We start from the raw sequence: 19,294 nt of genomic DNA on the forward strand, positions 1-19,294 counted from the left end.
TCCCTAATCTACGCTAAATAGCATAGATACAGGAACCTTCCACTGCAGCTATTGTAACAGCCGGCTCTGTTGGCTGTAAAAACTACCTTAGGAGTGCCTCCACGTGACTGGATGCAGACGCTGTTCAGTCGACAACTTTCTACATGGGCCCTTCAAACTTTCAGTTGAAGAATGATGTGGGAGGTGGCACACCAGTCCACCCACTGAGTGTATTTTGGCCAGTTCATCATAAACAGGCCGAGATTCACTCAATGTATGGCCAACTTAAGCATAGCTAAAGTGAATAAGTGGTAAGGTGTCACAGGGAGTTAAAAAAACTTGGAATCTACAGACACAGCATATAATATATTCCTAATGAGTTTATAATAAAGCTGTAGGGTTATCAGGTGGTAACAGCAACAAATTGGATGTACCTAAACCAACAATGATGGGCAGCAAGGGAAAGCGTACACTGCTTCTTTACATAAAGGCAGACATTTATTTTGGCACCACGTCAGTCAAAACCTTTCTGCATGCCCAGCAGCATTATATTCTGTCTTGAGGACACCCACAAATGTAAAGAAATAATATTAAAAGCAGATGATAAATACATAAATTATATCTTGTGGTTAGGATGTTGGTTAAGTGAAAAACGAAGACAGGCATAAACTCTTGCCTGCAGCACCGCTGTCAAACACAAGCTGAATGGAGCCCATTCTAACATTGTATAGTAATTGTGTTTGCACTTCCTTTTGACTCCTCCTGACGTCCACTGGCCTCTTCACATAGGAAAGGAAGAGGAAATCACAAAGCCTTATCGTTAATTACAGCTAGCCAAAGCCCTTCCCTTCTATTCACTGAGATTTGTAAGCTGTGCTATTAATCCCTCCCTACTTTGCAGATTTCCAAAAAGTGCATAGCGATTTATAAAAAGTTTATTTAGCCTGGGACGGGAGTGTCTATGTGATTAGTGATAATGAGTCATTAGAGCACATCCTATCACTTTGTATGTCAAGATATTAGCGTAACTACAAGGACTTGGAATAAGAAGAATAAAGGTCACTGGGAGGAAATTAAAAAGTCCACATTAAACTTCAGAGTCTTCCTACCATTTAATGATTTAGGTAGGTGCTTTTGTATTTCCCCACCAATTGTAACACTATAAATCCCAGTATTAGCCCAAGGATTGGAATACATGGCTACTGCCTGCAGCCTTAGTATTACAACATCAGTCAACAACTGTCAACAACTGAAATCAATCAGTGAGTCAATAACACTGTCTTTGCTAGTACCAGGTTGCACCCCTTTTGTCTTCAGAACTGCATTAATTCTTCATGACATAGATTCAACAAGGTTCTGGAAACTTTCCTTAAAGAGTTTGGTCCATATTGACATGATCACATCATGCAGTTGCTGCAGACTTGTCAGCAGCACATCCATGATGCGAATCTCCCGTTCCACCACATCCCGTAGGTGCTCTATTGGATAGAGATCTGGTGACTATGGAGGCCATTTCAGTACAGTGAACTCATTATCATGTTCAAGACACCAGTTTCAGATGATTTTCGCTTTGTGACATTGAGTGTTATCCTGTTGGAAGTAGCCATCAGAAGATGGGTACACTGTGGTCATAAAGGGATGGACATAGTCAGCAACAATGCTCCGTTAAGCTGTGGCATTTAAATGATGCTCAATTGGTACTAAGGGGCCCAAAGTGTGCCAAGAAAATATCCCCCACACCATTACACTACCACCACCAGCCTGAATTGTTTATGCAAGGCAGGATGGATCCATGTTTTCATGTTACTTACGCTAAATTCTGACCCGACCATCCAAATGCTGCAGCAGAAATCGAGACTAACAACCAGACCAAGTAACGTTTTGTCCCAGTGTCAATGTTCTGGATTAGGGTATGAATACAAGCTACCGTGAAACATTGGAACAGTGAGCAGCTTTTGTAGAAATATGCAACTATGCCTATGTTTTTATTGTAATTATAAAAAGGATGGATAGGTCCTCTATGGCAGCTATTAAAAGTAAGTTCTGAGGATGTATGTGTTATATAATGCATTGGATCGCTCTGTTCCTGCCCACTTTGAAGTCTCACTTCCAGTCAGAAGCCTAAAATATGGTTCCTGTGGGGGGAGGTACAGCCAGCAATAAGCCTCCATCGCCACACTTAGCTGACTGTTTATTTACTATAATGAGCAAACAATGAACAATCAGCACTACAGGGCTGTGTGATAGAACTGCTGGCTGCTAGTAAACATACAGGCAGCTCTATCACACAGCCCTTACAGCTAGGGTTGCCACCTTTTCTTCAAGCCAAACCCGAACACTGTAGCGCCTTGCGGCAATTTTTTGGTAAACTACACTATGCATGTATTTTGTGATTAAATAACATTGGAGGTAATCACAAAGATGCCAGTGTGCCACAGGACCCAGATATGTACTATACAAAGCAGCATCCATATACCTTGTCGCACTCTTTACCGAATATCCCAAAAGTAACGGGTGCTCGCAATGACTGCAGAGGGCACCGCTCACAAAAGAACTCTAACTGTCTGTATAACGATCGCACACTACAGCCGGCCCGGATTAACCCCTTAAAACACGTACCTCTAGCCTCACAGACAGCCGCACGCTCTGCCGGGATTGTGCTCACACAGCACAGCAGAAGGTCCTCCTTCACGCATTCCTCTCTAGGACCCAGGGGCTGCCCCTGTCTGCCTGAACTTGTGACATCTCGTGTACGGGGCTGAGGTGGCCATAAAACCGGACACAAGATGCCAAAACCGTACTGTCCGGTTGAAAACCGGACAGGTGGCAACCCTACTTACAGCACTGAGCATTCATTCATTCATTCATTCATAAAAGCTCACTTAGCATTGCGGTCTGTGATCAATCTGCAGGGCTATGCATTTACAAGACAGATAGATCAGATACAGTAGATCAAGTACCTTTGCAGTGAAGATTTATCTTTTATGAGTGAATGCTCAGCACTGTGTATGTGTCATACACTGTATTGGCTCTGATTGTTAAATCATAAAAGATCATTCAGCACAGCAGAGTAAAGGTGCCCATACACCTTACAATTATCTGCAGATTTTCTGTGGTCAGATGGAAAAAGTTAAACAGATTGGCCCAGGTGGAGATTACTCCATCCACACAGTTAAGTGTAGATGGAGGAATCTGTTGCAACTTTTCCATCTGACCACAGAAAATCTGCAGATAATTGTAAGGTGTATGGCCAGCTTTATGTGATCTATATGCCGAGCCCCACAGTCCTGGCAACCAGCGAGGGTTTGTCTTTCCAGTAAAAAAGGACTCTGGTTTCCAAGGCTTTATACTTAGTCCACTTTAAATAGTCCAGCCCCGGGTTTCCCAAAAATGTATTGAAACCTCAGCTCTCTAGCAAAATATGAAGTGCAGAACTTAACCAAACAGAGCTCACCTGACTTATAGAATAAGCTTGCTAGTATAGCAGCCAAAATTCACACCTTATTCCTCTGATTTTCAAAAGTAACTTATTAAAGACATTTTCCTCTAAGCTAAAAATGGTCACAGCCAGAGAGAGTCCTGCTATTGCTTTTAAGGGAGTGTGAAAGATGGGACATCTCAAAAGTGTCTACAGAGGTGGGTCAAGACCAGGTTCTGCTTTTAGTTCACTGTGGAGAATCCCTTTAAAGTACATCTGTTTATTGCAGCTAGTAAATATATATTTTAGGCAAAGGAAGAATCACCATTCAGAGCTGGAGTGCTTTGGACCTCTTCATGCTTAGGCAAGTATTCTATATATATGCACATACATTTGCAGACTTATTTTACTTGGCAGACTCTGTCCAGGAAAACCACAGTATCCGGGGTCAAGTTAAAAAAAAATTAAATCTTCAGATGAGCTCCCATATGCTTTCCAGATGCTATATATAATAATGAATGGAGTATAACACAATCTTTACATAAAACATGCCTAGTAGTAGATCAGAGAAAGCAGTGCGCATACGTCACAGTAAAAGCTCATCATCAAAGAGCCCAGCAGATTCCAGTGCGGTTTCACAAAAGCAAATGTGTTCTGGGTACTACAATTACACATTTCATAAAGCCTTTCATATTGTCATCATTTTCAGATACAGCCTGATAATTACTTGCATTCATCTTTTTAATGCCATAGCAAATAACTTGAGCCATCCAGAAAATAACCTTTGGATCTTTGAAGTCTGGATATCATTGCCCATTTTCATGCCGTGTTATCACTGTATTGAATGTCGCAGTTTCAATTCTTGTTACATTTAAAACGTATACCAGTAACTGACGAATGTCATCGAGATTAAACACATATTCCACCTTTTGGAAAAAATTATTAAATGCACACACATTTGCGAACATTTATATATGTATTTATTTATTTGCATTGGAGCCTACAAAGCCATTGTAACAGTGATCAGTGGATTGGGGGTGCAATGCTCAGGCTCTTGCAGACTCTTTCACCAGCCCTCAGGTATATATGGAGGTACGGACCATCTTTATGGGCTGAAAGAAGAAATCAACGGACTACAAGTGTGGTTGACAAAATTAAACTCATGCTACCATTGAGATCTACAAATCCCTTTGCTGCAATGGCAGCATCCATTCAATCTTTCAAAGAATCTGTGAATGGATAATGTGCCTGTGTGTGGCTCCACCCAAATGAAAAAATACAACATGCTGAGTGGTGGGAAACCCCATGAAGTGTGTGTTGGTTGGTTGAGGGTGGGGGCTTGGGGAATGTGACCGTGTTTCAAGTTATAGCCTACATATGGGGGTAACATAAAAAATGGTCTCGAAGGTGGACTGTGCCTTTAACATTTACAAAAGGTAGCTATTTATTAAAACCCAACACCAGCCAAAACTTTTTTTTTTTTCAATTGAGTGGAACATTTCTCACTTTTTTTGTCTGTTGCAGGGACTTTTCCTAGCCTGTTAGACCAGTACAAGAAATAGGGGAATAGAGGTCACTGGGCTGGGACAGGAAGACACAGGCAGCAATGTCAATTTCACAGAGCTTTTAAACCTTCACAACTCCACTAAACAAAGCATTTGGTTTTTGTCCCTACTGGAGAGACTTCTCATCACTTCACATCCATCTGAGCCACCATCACCTATCTGGACAGCAAGAAAGGGGAAATGTCCTCAATTTTTAGGACACAGACCGCAATAAAAATCTGATAGAGATTATAACTAGGGATGCACCGATACCAATACTAGTATCGGTATCGGTGCCGATACCGAGTATTTGGGTGAGTACTCGTACTCGCCCAAATGCTCCGATACCTAGCACGAGTACTTCCTGTATCAGGAAGCCGGGCAGCGCATCATTACATGCTGCCCGGTTTCCTGATTGGCCAGGAAACGGCTCCATGTTCTCGCGTCACTTGTGATGAGAGAGCATGGAGCCGACTTCCCGGCCAATTAGGAAGCCGGGTAGCGTGCAATGACGCCGTCGTCATGCTCCCTCCTCATCTCATGAATCATAATATTAAGAAAGTGACCATAAAGCATTAGTTTGTATTCCTTTAGAAAAAATTTGACCTGTCCCTTTAACAAAAAGTATCGGTAATTGGTATCTGCGAGTACTTGATCAAAAGTATCGGTACTCGTACTCGGTCTTAAAAAAGTGGTATCGGTGCATCCCTAATTATAACACTTCGCCACTCTATGTAAAACAAAAAAGTGCAGCAAAATTCCTATGTAGGTTTTGAATTCTGGAAAGTGAAAACCTGCACAGGGTTCAGCAAACTCCTCCCTGTCCCCAGGTGACAAAGCTGAAGCCTGGCAATTGACACACTGCATTATTGGGTGGAGATGTTAACAAGCATTTCTCAGACAACACAAATGAAAGTATGTGTAAACCTTAACAATTAACTTCTCATATTTGCTCCCTTTTGGTCTGCTAAATATTGAAAACATTTGTTGTATCTGTTAGATAAGAAAATCCTGTGCTGTCCTGTGCACTTTGCAGCATTTTTGCAAGCAGTCTTATCAGCCTTGGCCTGGTCACCTCTGTGGATAACAAAATACCTCCACATATGTGAAAGACATGAGGAGGAGTTCTGTAGTACTACCACACTTAGGGTAACAACGTTTCTCCCCCAGGGTCCATTATCTAAGTAAGTTGCTGTACAGATTGGGACCTGGCCAAATGTCATTTTTATTTTTGCTTCATTAAATCAACTTAGTGCATGTTTACTGGTTTTAATGAAGAATTATAGATGACATATTGTGGCATATGAGCCATAGAGACAGTTTCATTCATATGTTCAAGATGGTTCAAGTGTTTCTCTCCTGGGCGGCCGGGAGCGGGAGGCTCCCAGAGTGCCCGGGAGAGTTTTTTTTTTTATTTATTTTTTTGACAGCAGCCGGACAATAGGAAACTATTGGGCGGAACTAGCTGTCACTGCTAGCTCCGCACAATCATTTTCTATTTACTTTTTTTAACTTTTTTTAACAATTTTTCTGTTTGCTCGGCGGCATTCGGCTATTCACTCACTACTGTTTGGCATCTTTAAGAATAGCCCGAACAGCAGTGAGTAGCCTGCCGGAGGTTCGGCTCAGCCGATCCAGATGTTGGATCGGCTGAGTCAAACTCCTTCTGCACTTCGGGTCGGCCGAACATGCTGAGCATGTTCGGCCGACCCGAAGCCACGTGAAGCAGCCGATGTACGGCTGAAATCAGCCGTACCAGCCTGAAGTGAATAGCCGAACAGTGTTCGGTTCACTTCACTTCAGGTCGGTCATTCACTCGGCTGCCTACGGCAGCTTAGTGAATAGACCCCATAGTGTCTATGATTTCCACAAATGCAGTTTGCAGTAGTCATTTTTCAGTGAAGGATAGAAAACAAATTAAACAATCTGTTTGGTTGCCATGTGCGATATAGACATTTTATGGTAACATCTGATGCTGAAGGCCACAGGGGAGATGGTTTCATTCAGCGTCCAGAGGGGAAAAAAACACAGGTTTGGAACAAATATTCAGAAATGTGAAAAGCAAGTAGAATGGAGCTATACCCGCATTCAATTCATTAATGAATTCTGCTTTTAGTGAATGAAGCTTCAACCAAACTGTCATTAAAGTCTTATGCTGGAGAAGAGGACATTTTGAAACAGTGGAGCCCCAATTAGAAGAAGTACCTGACCAGGCAAAATGCCATGTTTTAATTAGAAGATTTTGCTTTGAAGCATCTACTGCGTTAATGGTGGTTTTTTTTTTTTTACTTCTGCAAATATATATGGTTTGTAACGGTGGGCCTGTCTGGAGATGTCACCTAGACATGGTATGAGGTTCCAACTCTCCCCTGGGGCCATCTGTCACCTCTTTGCTGTGCTTTGAAATATGTTTCCTTGTACTGAGTGGCTATTGTTCATAACAGCCAAAACTACAATGTTGAATGGTCAAGGCTAATGGTGGTGGATGAAGTACAAAATTCAAGGGCCTCCTCAGGCAGCAGAACTGGGCAAACGCAAACGTTTGCTATAAAATTCAGCACAAACTTTTTATTTTTTGTGATAAAGCTCAACGCCATACAAAATGTATCTCCTTCCCACAGGACACCCAGACTGCAAACATAAACTTGACAGAAGTTTTATCACTTTTTCACTCTGTGCAAAGCTGAAAAAAATGTTTTGCCAGGTAATGAGCTTTAAGCCATTATTTTTTATTATGATCATTGTTATGATTATTCATACTATTATTACAATACAGGATTTATAAAGCACCAACAGTTTGTGCAGTGTTTTACAACATATGGGAAGACAGTACAGCTACTTTACAATGCCATTCAAACTTTACAAAGAAACATGATTACAGGATGCTCCCATGACACCCAGTTGGCAAAGCATGCTCAACTTAGGCTTCTGGCAGGGTGCTGGAATTGACTAGTTAAGATGTTTCCTCTCCTCAAGGAGGAAAGAAGGAGTCCCTACTTTGACTCATTCATAACAAGTTTTATCACAACAGCTGCAAAAAGCACACTTCCTCAAATTTTGTATAGAGCCTCACCTGCTGACTGAAATGGTAAGTATGACATATTTTATACAAAATGTCATATTTTCCTGATTAATATTTTACTTTAAATGACATATTTTCCTTTTTAATCCTGAACCTATTTAATATGGAAAGTAGAAAATGTATATTAAAACTTAAGGTTTCCTATAAAAAGGAGCAACAAGAAAAGTATAGTATCTAATATCAGGAAGCAATCATCCTTCATTGATCTGATACTGATTAAAGGTGAAATCTGACCAAAAATGCTTTAGGGTTTGCTCACACCAGATCCGGACCAGATCTGGAAGCGTTTCTGCATATGCAGTGCAGTGCGTTTTGACATGCTTCTTATGTGTTCAGGCTTTTTTAAACTTAAAACGGGATTTACGGTGTGGTAATCTCTGAATTCATGCTGACACTGTCCTTCCTTGGGAGAGTGGCTGCTTTTGCTTCCAAGCTCACCCCAATCTCAATACAAATTAGTTAACTAAATGTGAGATTGTAGTCCATTACGGGAAAGAGCTTGGAGTGGTGGCTACTTAACAACACACACAGGGACCATCGGGAACAAAAGTAGCCACCCTCCAGAAGGAAGGACAGTGTCAGCACCAATTCAGAGATGATTTTAGGATCTACAGCTGAGTGATATACAAATAAGCTACATTGTTGTTATTAGGGAAGGTACTTGAAAGCATTTTTATGATTTAATGCCTAACTCTAGAGTCACTTTAAGCATATTATTATTTCATCAATTTTAAGAAACAAAAGAACAAGTTGTACTAGGTGCAACAACTTTCCAAATCTTTGGTCTGTCCTTTTTTGTATTATATCGTGTATTTTGTTGAAAACAACTTTCAAAATATCTACAGTAGTATTTTGTAAGAATATACTTTTTGTTATGATGATGATTAGCTTCAGATTAGTTAGTGATGGGTTAGATTGAGTTTTAGGCCTGGTTCACACCGGGGCGTTTTACAGCGCGTTGCTACGCTCTGTAAAACGCTCAACATGTGAAAACCAATGATTGCCTATGGGCATGGTTCCCACCTGGGCGTTTTGCAGCGCGTGGGAACGCGCTGCAAAACACCCTACGCCCAAAGAAGTACAGGAGCTTCTTTGGGGCGTATTTGCTGCGCGTATCCATTGGGATACAGCCAGGTAGCCCTTTGTCGTGCATTTTTTTAATGCAAATCGCGGTAAAAATGCACAGCCCCGAAACGCGCGGCAAACGCGCATATTCCGTACGCCCAGGTGTGAACCCAGCCTGAGGGTAAAGTTTCCTACAGACATCAGAAAACATTTGCCCAACCTGGCCTTTTAAAGTCAGGTCAGATAATGTTTGTATGTCTGCAAGGCCCTAAACAACTATGGCAGGTAATCCCTACCTGAGATGTCTCTGTTGTATTCCCCCCGACAGAAGCAGCATCACGGACATATGCAAAGTGTTCCTTCTCCTGTTAATGTGCACAAGCATGTACCCCCTCAGTCCTGCGCCCGGGGCAAGTGACCCCCCCGCACCCCCGGTTGTTACGCCACTGTGTATGTCATGACTGCAGGTTTGTACCATGTTCTTTTGTTAATTTTGTTGACGGATTGTGTACAATCTGGCAGCTGAATCATAAATGTCTGCAGGTAGCTTAGGAGCAGGTTCTGGGGTTTTGGTTTAGGAGAAGACTAAAGTTAAGGGTTAGTTTTCGAGGTAGGTAGAGTTATAGGTACAAACTATGAGCTTTGGGCCCCTTTCACAGATCCCCTGCTGATCAGAACGGATATCACCGCTGTGATATGAATGTCGATCCAGTTTTTTCCTCTATCTTGCAATGGGGGCAAAAACTGAAATTACTGGACCCTTGTTGGTCTATGGTAAATTGGATGTAAACAGACTTGTGTCAGTTTACATCAGATTACCCCCCATCAGATCGGGTGAAACAAAACTCTAATCCCTTTGTTTTCCCAATCTTGGCCGGAGGCAGGGATAACAGGATGTAAATGGACTTCTGCCCATTTGGATCAGACTAACATTGGGCTTCCAATCAGATCCACTTGAAAAACTGACAGACAGACCTGATTGGAAAGCTGTGTGAAGGGGCTTTTAATGTTTTCTTGAGATTAGTTTGCAACTTTTTGATACATTCTTTCCTTTGTATCTGGGTGTATTACATTAATCGCTACCAGAACTGTCTCTGTGATAAAGTCCTGCATATTCTGGATCTATCACAGTGATTCTCTCCAGCAGGGATGATGCAAATGTCTGATCTTCATATAAAATGGCCAAATGACCTAACTGGCACTTGGAATGACCACTGATTTTGTCAGATTGCCCTATAAAGTACACATTTCCCAGAGTAGCATAACAAATTCTGCTTCTGAAAAATAAACCTTAGCGAACCATTAATGAATAAGGGATGATCACCCTTTGCTGACAGGGAACAGATTTACATTGATTTCAGTTTCCTGGCATAAACACACTGCTCATTCTTCACAGAGCCATTGAATATGATCATTCTCTCTCTTTCTCAATCTCTGCAGTATCTTTTGCATCCGGTATTATAAGTTCTACATGTACTGGTCAAACACATTCTAAGAGCAGTGGGCACTGTGCTTGCATACAGATGAGTGAGGAAACAAAGGTTAAATTCTCTACACATTTACAAATGGTATGTGGTGCCAAGGGGAGCTGAGTGGTCATTTTTGCGCTATCCAAAAAATGCCAATTTGTTTTATCTTACATTTTTCCCTAATTGCTTCAACAGGTGAAATAGATGCTCAGCAATACTAGCAATAAACTGCTTAACCAGTATAATCGTGAACCTGCTAATTAAAGGCAGATACATAGAAATGTTTATAAAAGGCAGCAACCTAGGCAGGAAGTTAGCCACAGGGTATGCTTCCCCTGAGTGTTGTGAAGGGGGTGAGTTGTATAATTGTGTGTTCGATGGAAAAAGAAGGACAGCAGCAAAATAAAGAAAACAAGAAAATACATGGAGCTTTGACTCCAAATCTCCATTTCTGGCTCTTAACTGATTGCATTACAACCTCTGTTAGTTCCTTTTTAACTTCTGTCTGCCTCTGAAAAGTTTTGCTAACCCTTATCTTGAGATGCCTTTTCTCATCCTTGATAAGAGCTTTTCATTTTTAACTATCAAGGATTACCTATATTGTAACATGTCGTCCCTTTGTACACTTTGTCTGCCTCTACTTAATGTACTATTTATTTTTACAACCCGTTGACAGAGTTGACTGAATGTACTCAGGGGCATACCTAGCTTTTTTGCTGTCTGACGTGGTGGGGGGGGGCGTGATTTAATCACTGTTTGCCATGAGCTTGGTTGGACTCCCTGGTTGGCTTCTCGCTGAGCTCCTGGCAATCAGAGACAGCACTGATGTCCCTGCAGAGAGCCGTGACTGTCACTCACGGCTCCCTGCAGGGATTCCCCCGCTCCCATCCTCCAGCACTGACTGGCGGAACAGAGGGGGCGGGTACAGCTGGCTCTGCCTCTAGATAGTCAGAGCCAGCTGTCAATCATGCCGCTGGGTGGATCTCGACAGTAATGTCGGGATCCGTCCCAGCTGCGGCGGTCTCAGCATACCGCAAGCTGTATCTCGCGATATACTGAACTTTGGGTCACGGGAGGATGCTTATTTTATGTCCCACCGTGACCCTTAGGAGAACTATGGGGAAAAACACTTACCTCATAGTTCTCCTTTAAGACTTTTCTTGTTCAGCAAAATCACTTAATTCACCCATTTACTCTAAAGACTAGAGTGGATGGAGGAATCTCCCCTGCCAGCTATTGGATTCTTACAGTTGGAGCCTGTGGTTGTCAGAATACCCGAATAGTGACCGCAGTTGATTGGCTACAATCACTATTCAACCAACAATTTTTCACCCAGCTCCTTTGACACAATCAATTGATAAAACCGGGAGGTGCTGACAGGGCCACCCACAGTTCGAATTTCAGCCGATTCAGCAGGGAACAGAAATTCGGGGGGTGCGGGCAGTACCGGGTGAGACCATCAGAGGGGCTAACATCAAAATGACTGTCAGTCATTTTGGTGTCACCCCCTCTGAAAAGTCGTGTACTTGGTCATGGACTGAGTGCCCGACAGCTGCACAAAAGAGTCCCCTCCTCTCTTTGCCAGCGTTCACCACCAAGATGGCCATCGGCAGTTACGTGCGCGGGACATCACTACGCATGAGCGTGGTGACGACACGCTCATGCATAATGCCGTCCCAGTAGATTACACCCAGCGGACGTACTGATTGACACCCGCACTCAGGATGCCTCTGATCGAACACACATATTATGAGTCCAGAAGTGTATTTTATTTATTCCACAGGTGTCAAAGGAAAATAAAGGACAGCCAATGCATTTTTGGGACCAAACAATGCCCCTTCATCAGGGCTTTGGCAACTGTTACAGAAACACTTGGACTGCAACCTAGGAGCCCGGATAAATCAATCACAGGGTAATGTAATGTATACCGAGTAGGTGCCTGTGTTAAAGGAGAAGTATTGGGATTGTAAAATGTACTCTTCTCAATACTTAGAGCTGATGTTGGACACTGCAGCTGCCTCATGTTGGCTCTATAAATCGAGAAATTAATGATCACAAACCGCTGATCTATGCAGCTTCTCGCTGCAGAGAGTGATGACTGTCAGTCACTAACCCCTTCCCCCTCTTTGTTCCTCTGGGGCTCATTGGAGGGACATAGAAGTGGAGGGGGTACAGCTGGCTCTAGCTCTAGAGAGGCAAAGCCAGCTATCAATCAGACAGGTGGATCCCAACAATACTGTCGGGATCTTTCCTGACTACAGTGCGGCTCTGTGCTGTCAGCATATAGCAGATAGTAGCACGCTATTTGCTGAGTTTGGATTACAGGAGATCATTAGTAAATGTCCTCCTGTGACCCAAAAGAGAACTATAGCAAAAAAAAAGGTTTAACTATAGTTCTCTTTTAAGCAGCCATCAAAGCCATGATGGAAGGGGATTATTTGGCCCCCGAAACATGTTGGCTGCTTTTTGTTATCCTTTCAACACCTGAGGAATGAATAAAATACATGTCTGGACCCTTAATACAGTATATGTGTTTGGTGCTCCCTCTGGTTAGACTTCTCAAGCCAGGTGACCCTTATATCAGTAGGACCCCGGCTTTTTGGAGAGCTGCCGAACATAGGCAAATGGACCAAAATAAAGTTTATATTGTAGCTGTGTGTCAGCTTCTGTATTGGTGAACCGAAAAAAAAGAGATCATCCAAATACTCAGAGTACAGTCACTGTAAAAAATATGTGAGACATAAAATCTGCAACTATCTATGCATCATTGAGACACACTAGAGGTAATCATGACACGCTAATCAGGGCTCCTAGGAGCACCGTTATACTTCAAGGACAGGTTGATGTTTCATATTTCACAAGCAGCTTCTTTTGCTTCATCTGAGGCATACTGGGTCCCATAACAACTGGAATTTCTCACACTGCCAAAACCTGTTATATACAGGCAAACATTTCTAAGGCTAACCTCTGCAAACCATTGCTATTTGAAATAAATCATGACTATAAAATCTTGTATAAGAAAGCACAGAAAGTAAAATAAATCAATTGCAACGTTTTCCCACGCTGCTCCTTTGTAATCTGTAGATGTGTGTAAATGTGTGCCCCCAGAACTGCTGTGCTGACACTGTATGTATTTAGTCCTCTTCCTAGGCCCTGCTACAAGAATGGCGAGGAAGAGCTACTGCCCAGACATGCATGTACCATAGTGATCACACTGTCTCTTTATGCTCCTCAGTACAATTGGACACTGTGTGCTTTTGTGATATACAGGGGCACAGCATCCCATCCTCACAGACCATAAAACAATCACAGCCTAAACTTCAGACGGAAGGAGGACTTGTATTTCTCTTTATTCATCCATCAAATGAGACAAGAACATATCTGCGTGTAACCTATCACATAAGTAACAAGTGCTAATACAAGGCTAAACTATGATGCCTCTCTAATACATTCTGAAATGCTCCATCATATAAAGCTCTATCAGTATGGAATGGTAAGCAATAGCCAACAACAATATATCAGCTTTCACATGGACACTAGGTTACATGAGAAATTTTTAGTTGAACTATTGTGAATGAAGTACAATGGCAGACTGACGGCTAAACCACGCAAGAGCTGAAAGTCTTTGCAACAGGAGAGTCCTTAGGCTCCATTCACACATAGCGGTTTGAAATTCAGCGCGTTCGTCTGCCACAAAACGCACACATTTTAAGTATATACACGCAGTTTCTGTACTTTTACTTTTTTGCGTGATGCACGTATTTGTACCGCACGGACATTGCGCAGGTGTGAATAAGCTACATTGGAATGTATTAGTTTTTATGTTTTGCGCTTACAAATACATGCGGAAAATCGCTAACGTGTGAACTGAGCCTTACTATTAAAATCTTGTGAGCTAACCATATAAAATTTCATTATACATATGGCGGCTGATCTGTGACAAAATTCAGGTACCGTATGTTCATGTCAGATCAAGAGAACTCATGCAGCTTCAAATCTAAAAATCCTAATATGTGTAGGGCTTATTTCTGATTGGTTGCTACGATCCTAAAAACTATACTGCATTGGATTATTAAATTATGCCTGCAGAGTTATATAAGCATTCATTATTGGGCAGCGAGGCCACTGAGGTTATGTACTGATGCAAAAAGGAACATGCAGTAATCCACACCAAACAACCAACTTTCGTTGTTCTCTAAGTGAAACATAACCGGTTGCCATGGGTTACTGCAATTTGCTTTTTGCCTTTTATATGTGAATAAATCCCATTATGTAATAATTGTATTACATGGTAAAAACAAAAACAAGTTTTATGATAATTACACTTTGAGTGTCACAAAAGCATGCACGGTTCCAGGCATCACCATGGCTGGCCATAGACTTGGTAATTAAAATCTGGAAGCTGTGTTCAAATTTAAAAAAAAGAGCAATATAGCAGTCTACAGTCTACAATCTACAATCTGATGAACACTTTTTAAAATGAAATGTATTGAAAAAGCATTCCAACTTCCATTTGACTGGTTTCTATCAATTTTCACAGTGGTTTTGATCTCTTGATGGTTCACAAGTGGGAAATCACTACAGCAGTGTATGGTGGATTCCTGCAAACCTTTTTTATTTTATTTTTACTGAAACCTTATGGGAAAGTTTGCAAAGCTGCCAAGTGTATGAGCAGCATGAAAGCTTCTGGAGATCATTATTTTTCCCCAGTCTGTTTCAGTGTCACCTTTTGTTTGCACTTCTTTGGTTCCTTGTGATAATCCCGTTACTCTGGCTGTCTGAGAAGTGATAGAAAACATCCCCCTTCCCCCCCTATCCCATCCACAACTCACCGAGACAAGGAACTCCAGGGTCCCCACATAGTCCCTCTCAGTCTTCAATAGCTCACTCAGCACACAGACCCTGAGCCGGAGCTGCCTGTCCACATCCCTTCCATCACTTCTATGCTGTTCCTCGGTCATGTTCTCACTGGATTCAGCGCTTGATCACCCACAAAGGACAGAACTTTTCCAAACTTCTAGGGGAAACTTTTCAACACTGTTTCTTTTTCTTCAAAGGCATTGCTGCCTTCAGATCAATCCAGGCTGCAAGAGATCCTTGTGTATGAAATCCTCTAAAGTTTACAAACAAGACTAGGAAAAGAAAAACAAAAAGATAAAGAATGTTTCCCTGTGCCTGCAGATAGCCAAGCCAGTGGTATGGGAGCAGAGCAAGCAAAATTTGGACATTAATCAAAAGATTGCATCCATGTGATTCCAGCCCCCTTCATCCTGGAACCAGCCTCTTTCCCACCACCCACCCCCAACAGTGCTGTCCCCTCCTTCATCCCCCAATGAATGGCAGGAAAGAGAGCAGAAATCTTGGGAAGTGTATGGTGCCAACAATGCCCCCTGTACACAATCAGCGCAGGGTGAACACTGGACCCAGCCTGCAATAGGATGTCTGTGCTGCAGTTCAAGTGTGGGGCAGAGGCACAAGGCGTCTTCCTAGGCACAGGCTGAGCTCTGATTTCCAGGGAACATAGGATGCAAACTTGTGTGTCACAGACAGAAGTTTAGCTTCTGGTTTAGCTACCCCCTCCCTTGTAATCAGGGCACTGGGCGCTCCTGCATATGCAATTAAACACAGGAAAGAAAAGTCATTTGCAGCATTTCTCAGCAATGCAATGCTCCTTAGGTCTAAAAAGGATGGGAGAGGGAAACTGCTAGCAGATGTGTGCACAGTCAGCAGGATTAAGTTGCTGAAGGCAAGTACCACTAAGTTTACTTTCGTGTCCTAGGAAGTTTTCAAAGCCAATCAAGCAACAGTGTGGCGAAGAAAACATTTAGGATCTGCCATGTCAAATAGTTATGCAACAAATTCTGTGGCCCCTTAGGTTGCCCAAAGCGTTCCCCTGGGACCGGTGAGGTATGCATTTTGTCAGATCTACGTTGCTGTTTGTGTAAACAGCGGGCGATGATGTGTGCGGTGTTATGACCCTTGGTAACTAATTGGCTTTAAAACGATCTTATCACCATTTTAAAAATAGGAAACAGCAGATCCCTGCAAAGCAAACAATTAAAGGGGTTCTATGGTCAAAAATAAATCTGTATTTCTATATTTAATTTCCCTAGATTCTTTCACACTCCTAATAAACCTATCGATCTATAAGTTTATAAACATACTCATTGAAGATGCCTATAGAATGTACTCAATTTATTTATTTAATACTGAAATTTATATAGCGCCGACAATGTACGCAGTGCTTTACATAGTGTACAGTCACATCAGTCCCTGCCCTCAATGAGTTTACAATCTAAAGCTGCCCATACACCTTGCGCTCATAGGACAAAACTTTTCGTACGGAGGCCCCATCCTGCCTCGATCATCGCAAGGATCAGCCTCTAGTTTAAAAAAACACCTGGACGAATTGCGGTAATCGACCGCACGTATTTTCGTTTGCTCATGAGCCGCGTTAATCATCCGAATTTTGACGTACGGAAATGCCACCAACCTTAGCGAAAATCGTACAATTGACCAAAGTTTTTCATACCTGCTGGATAGTCAAAAGTCAATCTACTGTACAGTATTTGCGGTTGTACACTGCCCATATACCTTACATAATCGTAAGGTATATGGGCATGCATACATATTTAGACAGGAGCCATTTAACCTACCTGTCTTTGGAGTGTGGGAGGAAACTGGAGTACCCAGAAGAAACCCACCCAAGCACAGGGAGAACATGCAAACTCCTTGCAGATAGTGACCTGGCTGGGATTCAAACCAGGGACCCCCAGCACTGTAAGGCAGAAGTGCTAACCACTATGCTCCTCAATACACTGACACAATTTAATTCAACCTTGTGAATGTGCACTTCCTTGTGTCACCATTCTAATCAAGCCTCCTGTCTGAACTACAACTAAATGTGTGAGCTTCCCAAAATGTAACATCATCACTGCTTGCTGGAAGCAATGCATGATGGGATATATTGAGAAATTGAGCTTGCATCACATCAAGCAGCAGGGAAAGAGACACAAAGCACATTGGGAATCCAGGAAGTTGTTGAAAGTGATGGGCAGAGGGAAGGCAGCACTCACTACATTACATTAGCAAAAACAACTATAGCAGGACTGAACAAATTCCAGGAGGCAGGTTGCCAATGCTCCTTAAAAATTACAGCTGGCACCTAACTTTATAGGTTTTCTCTAGTTGTCAATGGAGTTGGCTCCTGGATTGGAAAGACTGTCTCCTGAATTCCATACTAATTTGTCCACCCCGAATTATAGTATGTATTATATCACAATGCTGATGTTATATCAAGATAGTACTGTATATGCTGTGACTTTAGAACTCCTTAGACACTCATCTGTTCTGCTGCCTGCACACTTAGCCCTATTCACACCTCGGCTGTGGCAGAGCAGCCAACTCCAAGAAGTGCAAGCACCTTTATTTTTAAATCGCATCGCACCACATGGAATGGTAATAGGTTACTATTCCATGTGGTACGAAATAACGCACATGCGATGGCTAGGTGCATTGGGGTGCAATTAAGAAATAATGGCACTGTAGCGCACCAAACATTGTAGCATGCGATGAGAGATCACATGTGGCATTGCACATGCTACTGCATCCCATGGATGTGAACGGAGCCTGAAGCTAATCATACACTGTTAGATTTCTCTCCTTCAGTCCAGCAGGCTAAATGAGAGCAATCTATAGATTACCCCATCCACACTAAACTGCGTGTATGGACAAATATCCCCTGATGGCTATTGTATACTGACAGTCGGCACCATTGACTGTCAGAATATCTTAACAGTAACTGCAACTTATTGTTCAGTTTACAATTTTCCACCCGGGTGCTTAGATATTTCAGTTGAGGTTTATTGAGCTGGGTGGTGCTAGCAGGGTCACTCACTGTTAGAATTTCATCCAATTCCTGTGAATCGCCCCAAATTCTAACAGTGTATGGTCAGAATTGAAGAGATATTCTTGATGAAAGATCTTCTACATTCAACACTTCTGGGAGTGACAGATGTCAAAATCCTCATATTGCCCTCTGTGGTTCCTTTCAGGATACAGTAGTGACTTACAGTGGCCACACACATTTCAGTCTCATCATACAATTATTCATTCAGTGTCAATACAATTATCATATTAAACAATGTAAATGTCATCTCAATCAAATATGTCACCTTCTCTGGCTGGCCACCAGAGACATGAGATTTCAATCTGACTATTTTCTCATCAACTTGTGAATTTTGGCAAAATGCGGGTGACCCTGTGTTCGGTACCACTTCCCCATTCTTCCCACAGAGATTAGGGTTTGTCAGACATCATTATTATCAGAAGGAACAGAGAGAGAGAGAGAGAGAGAGGACAGAGATGGAGGGGAAGAGAAGGCTGTGTCCCTTTCAGCACTCTGACATGGTGCCCATTACATGCAGTACATACAAGGTACTTGGTATATAATATAAATTAATTAATTTAAAATATTATAAACTCTAAGCATATGTATTAACATTAACTGCAGATGGGGTTTTTTAATTTTATATTCACTGACCAGGGTAGTTCTACACATGCTCTAAGCTGCAATGTCTCTAGTTCAGCAAGCCGCACTGGGAGCTGACGTCTCACTCTTCTTCCTTGAAAGTGGTGGGCTGGTGACACTGGGGAAGAAGTGTTTCTGTTGGCAGTGGGGGGAGGAGTTAGCTGCCCACTGCCTACCGTCAAAGTTTCATGAACAGTTTCTGACATC

The 19,294-nt window shown here is 42.3% G+C and overlaps 1 protein-coding gene across 1 annotated transcript in view; it reads right to left on the reverse strand.

The window, feature by feature from the left end:
• The window catches only part of PREX2 (phosphatidylinositol-3,4,5-trisphosphate dependent Rac exchange factor 2), a 250,362-nt gene extending 234,557 nt beyond the window's left edge, over positions 1 to 15,805 (reverse strand). The window contains exon 1 of the mRNA XM_018554229.1: positions 15,390 to 15,805. Coding sequence (XP_018409731.1) covers positions 15,390 to 15,518 — 129 coding nt within the window. The 5' untranslated portion in view covers positions 15,519 to 15,805. The remainder of the gene's footprint in view (positions 1 to 15,389) is intronic.
• Between the last annotated feature and the right edge of the window lie 3,489 nt (positions 15,806 to 19,294).

This window comes from Nanorana parkeri, unplaced genomic scaffold, assembly GCF_000935625.1.
Source record: "Nanorana parkeri isolate BGI_ZX_2015 unplaced genomic scaffold, ASM93562v1 scaffold147, whole genome shotgun sequence".
Taxonomy (NCBI): domain Eukaryota; kingdom Metazoa; phylum Chordata; class Amphibia; order Anura; family Dicroglossidae; genus Nanorana; species Nanorana parkeri.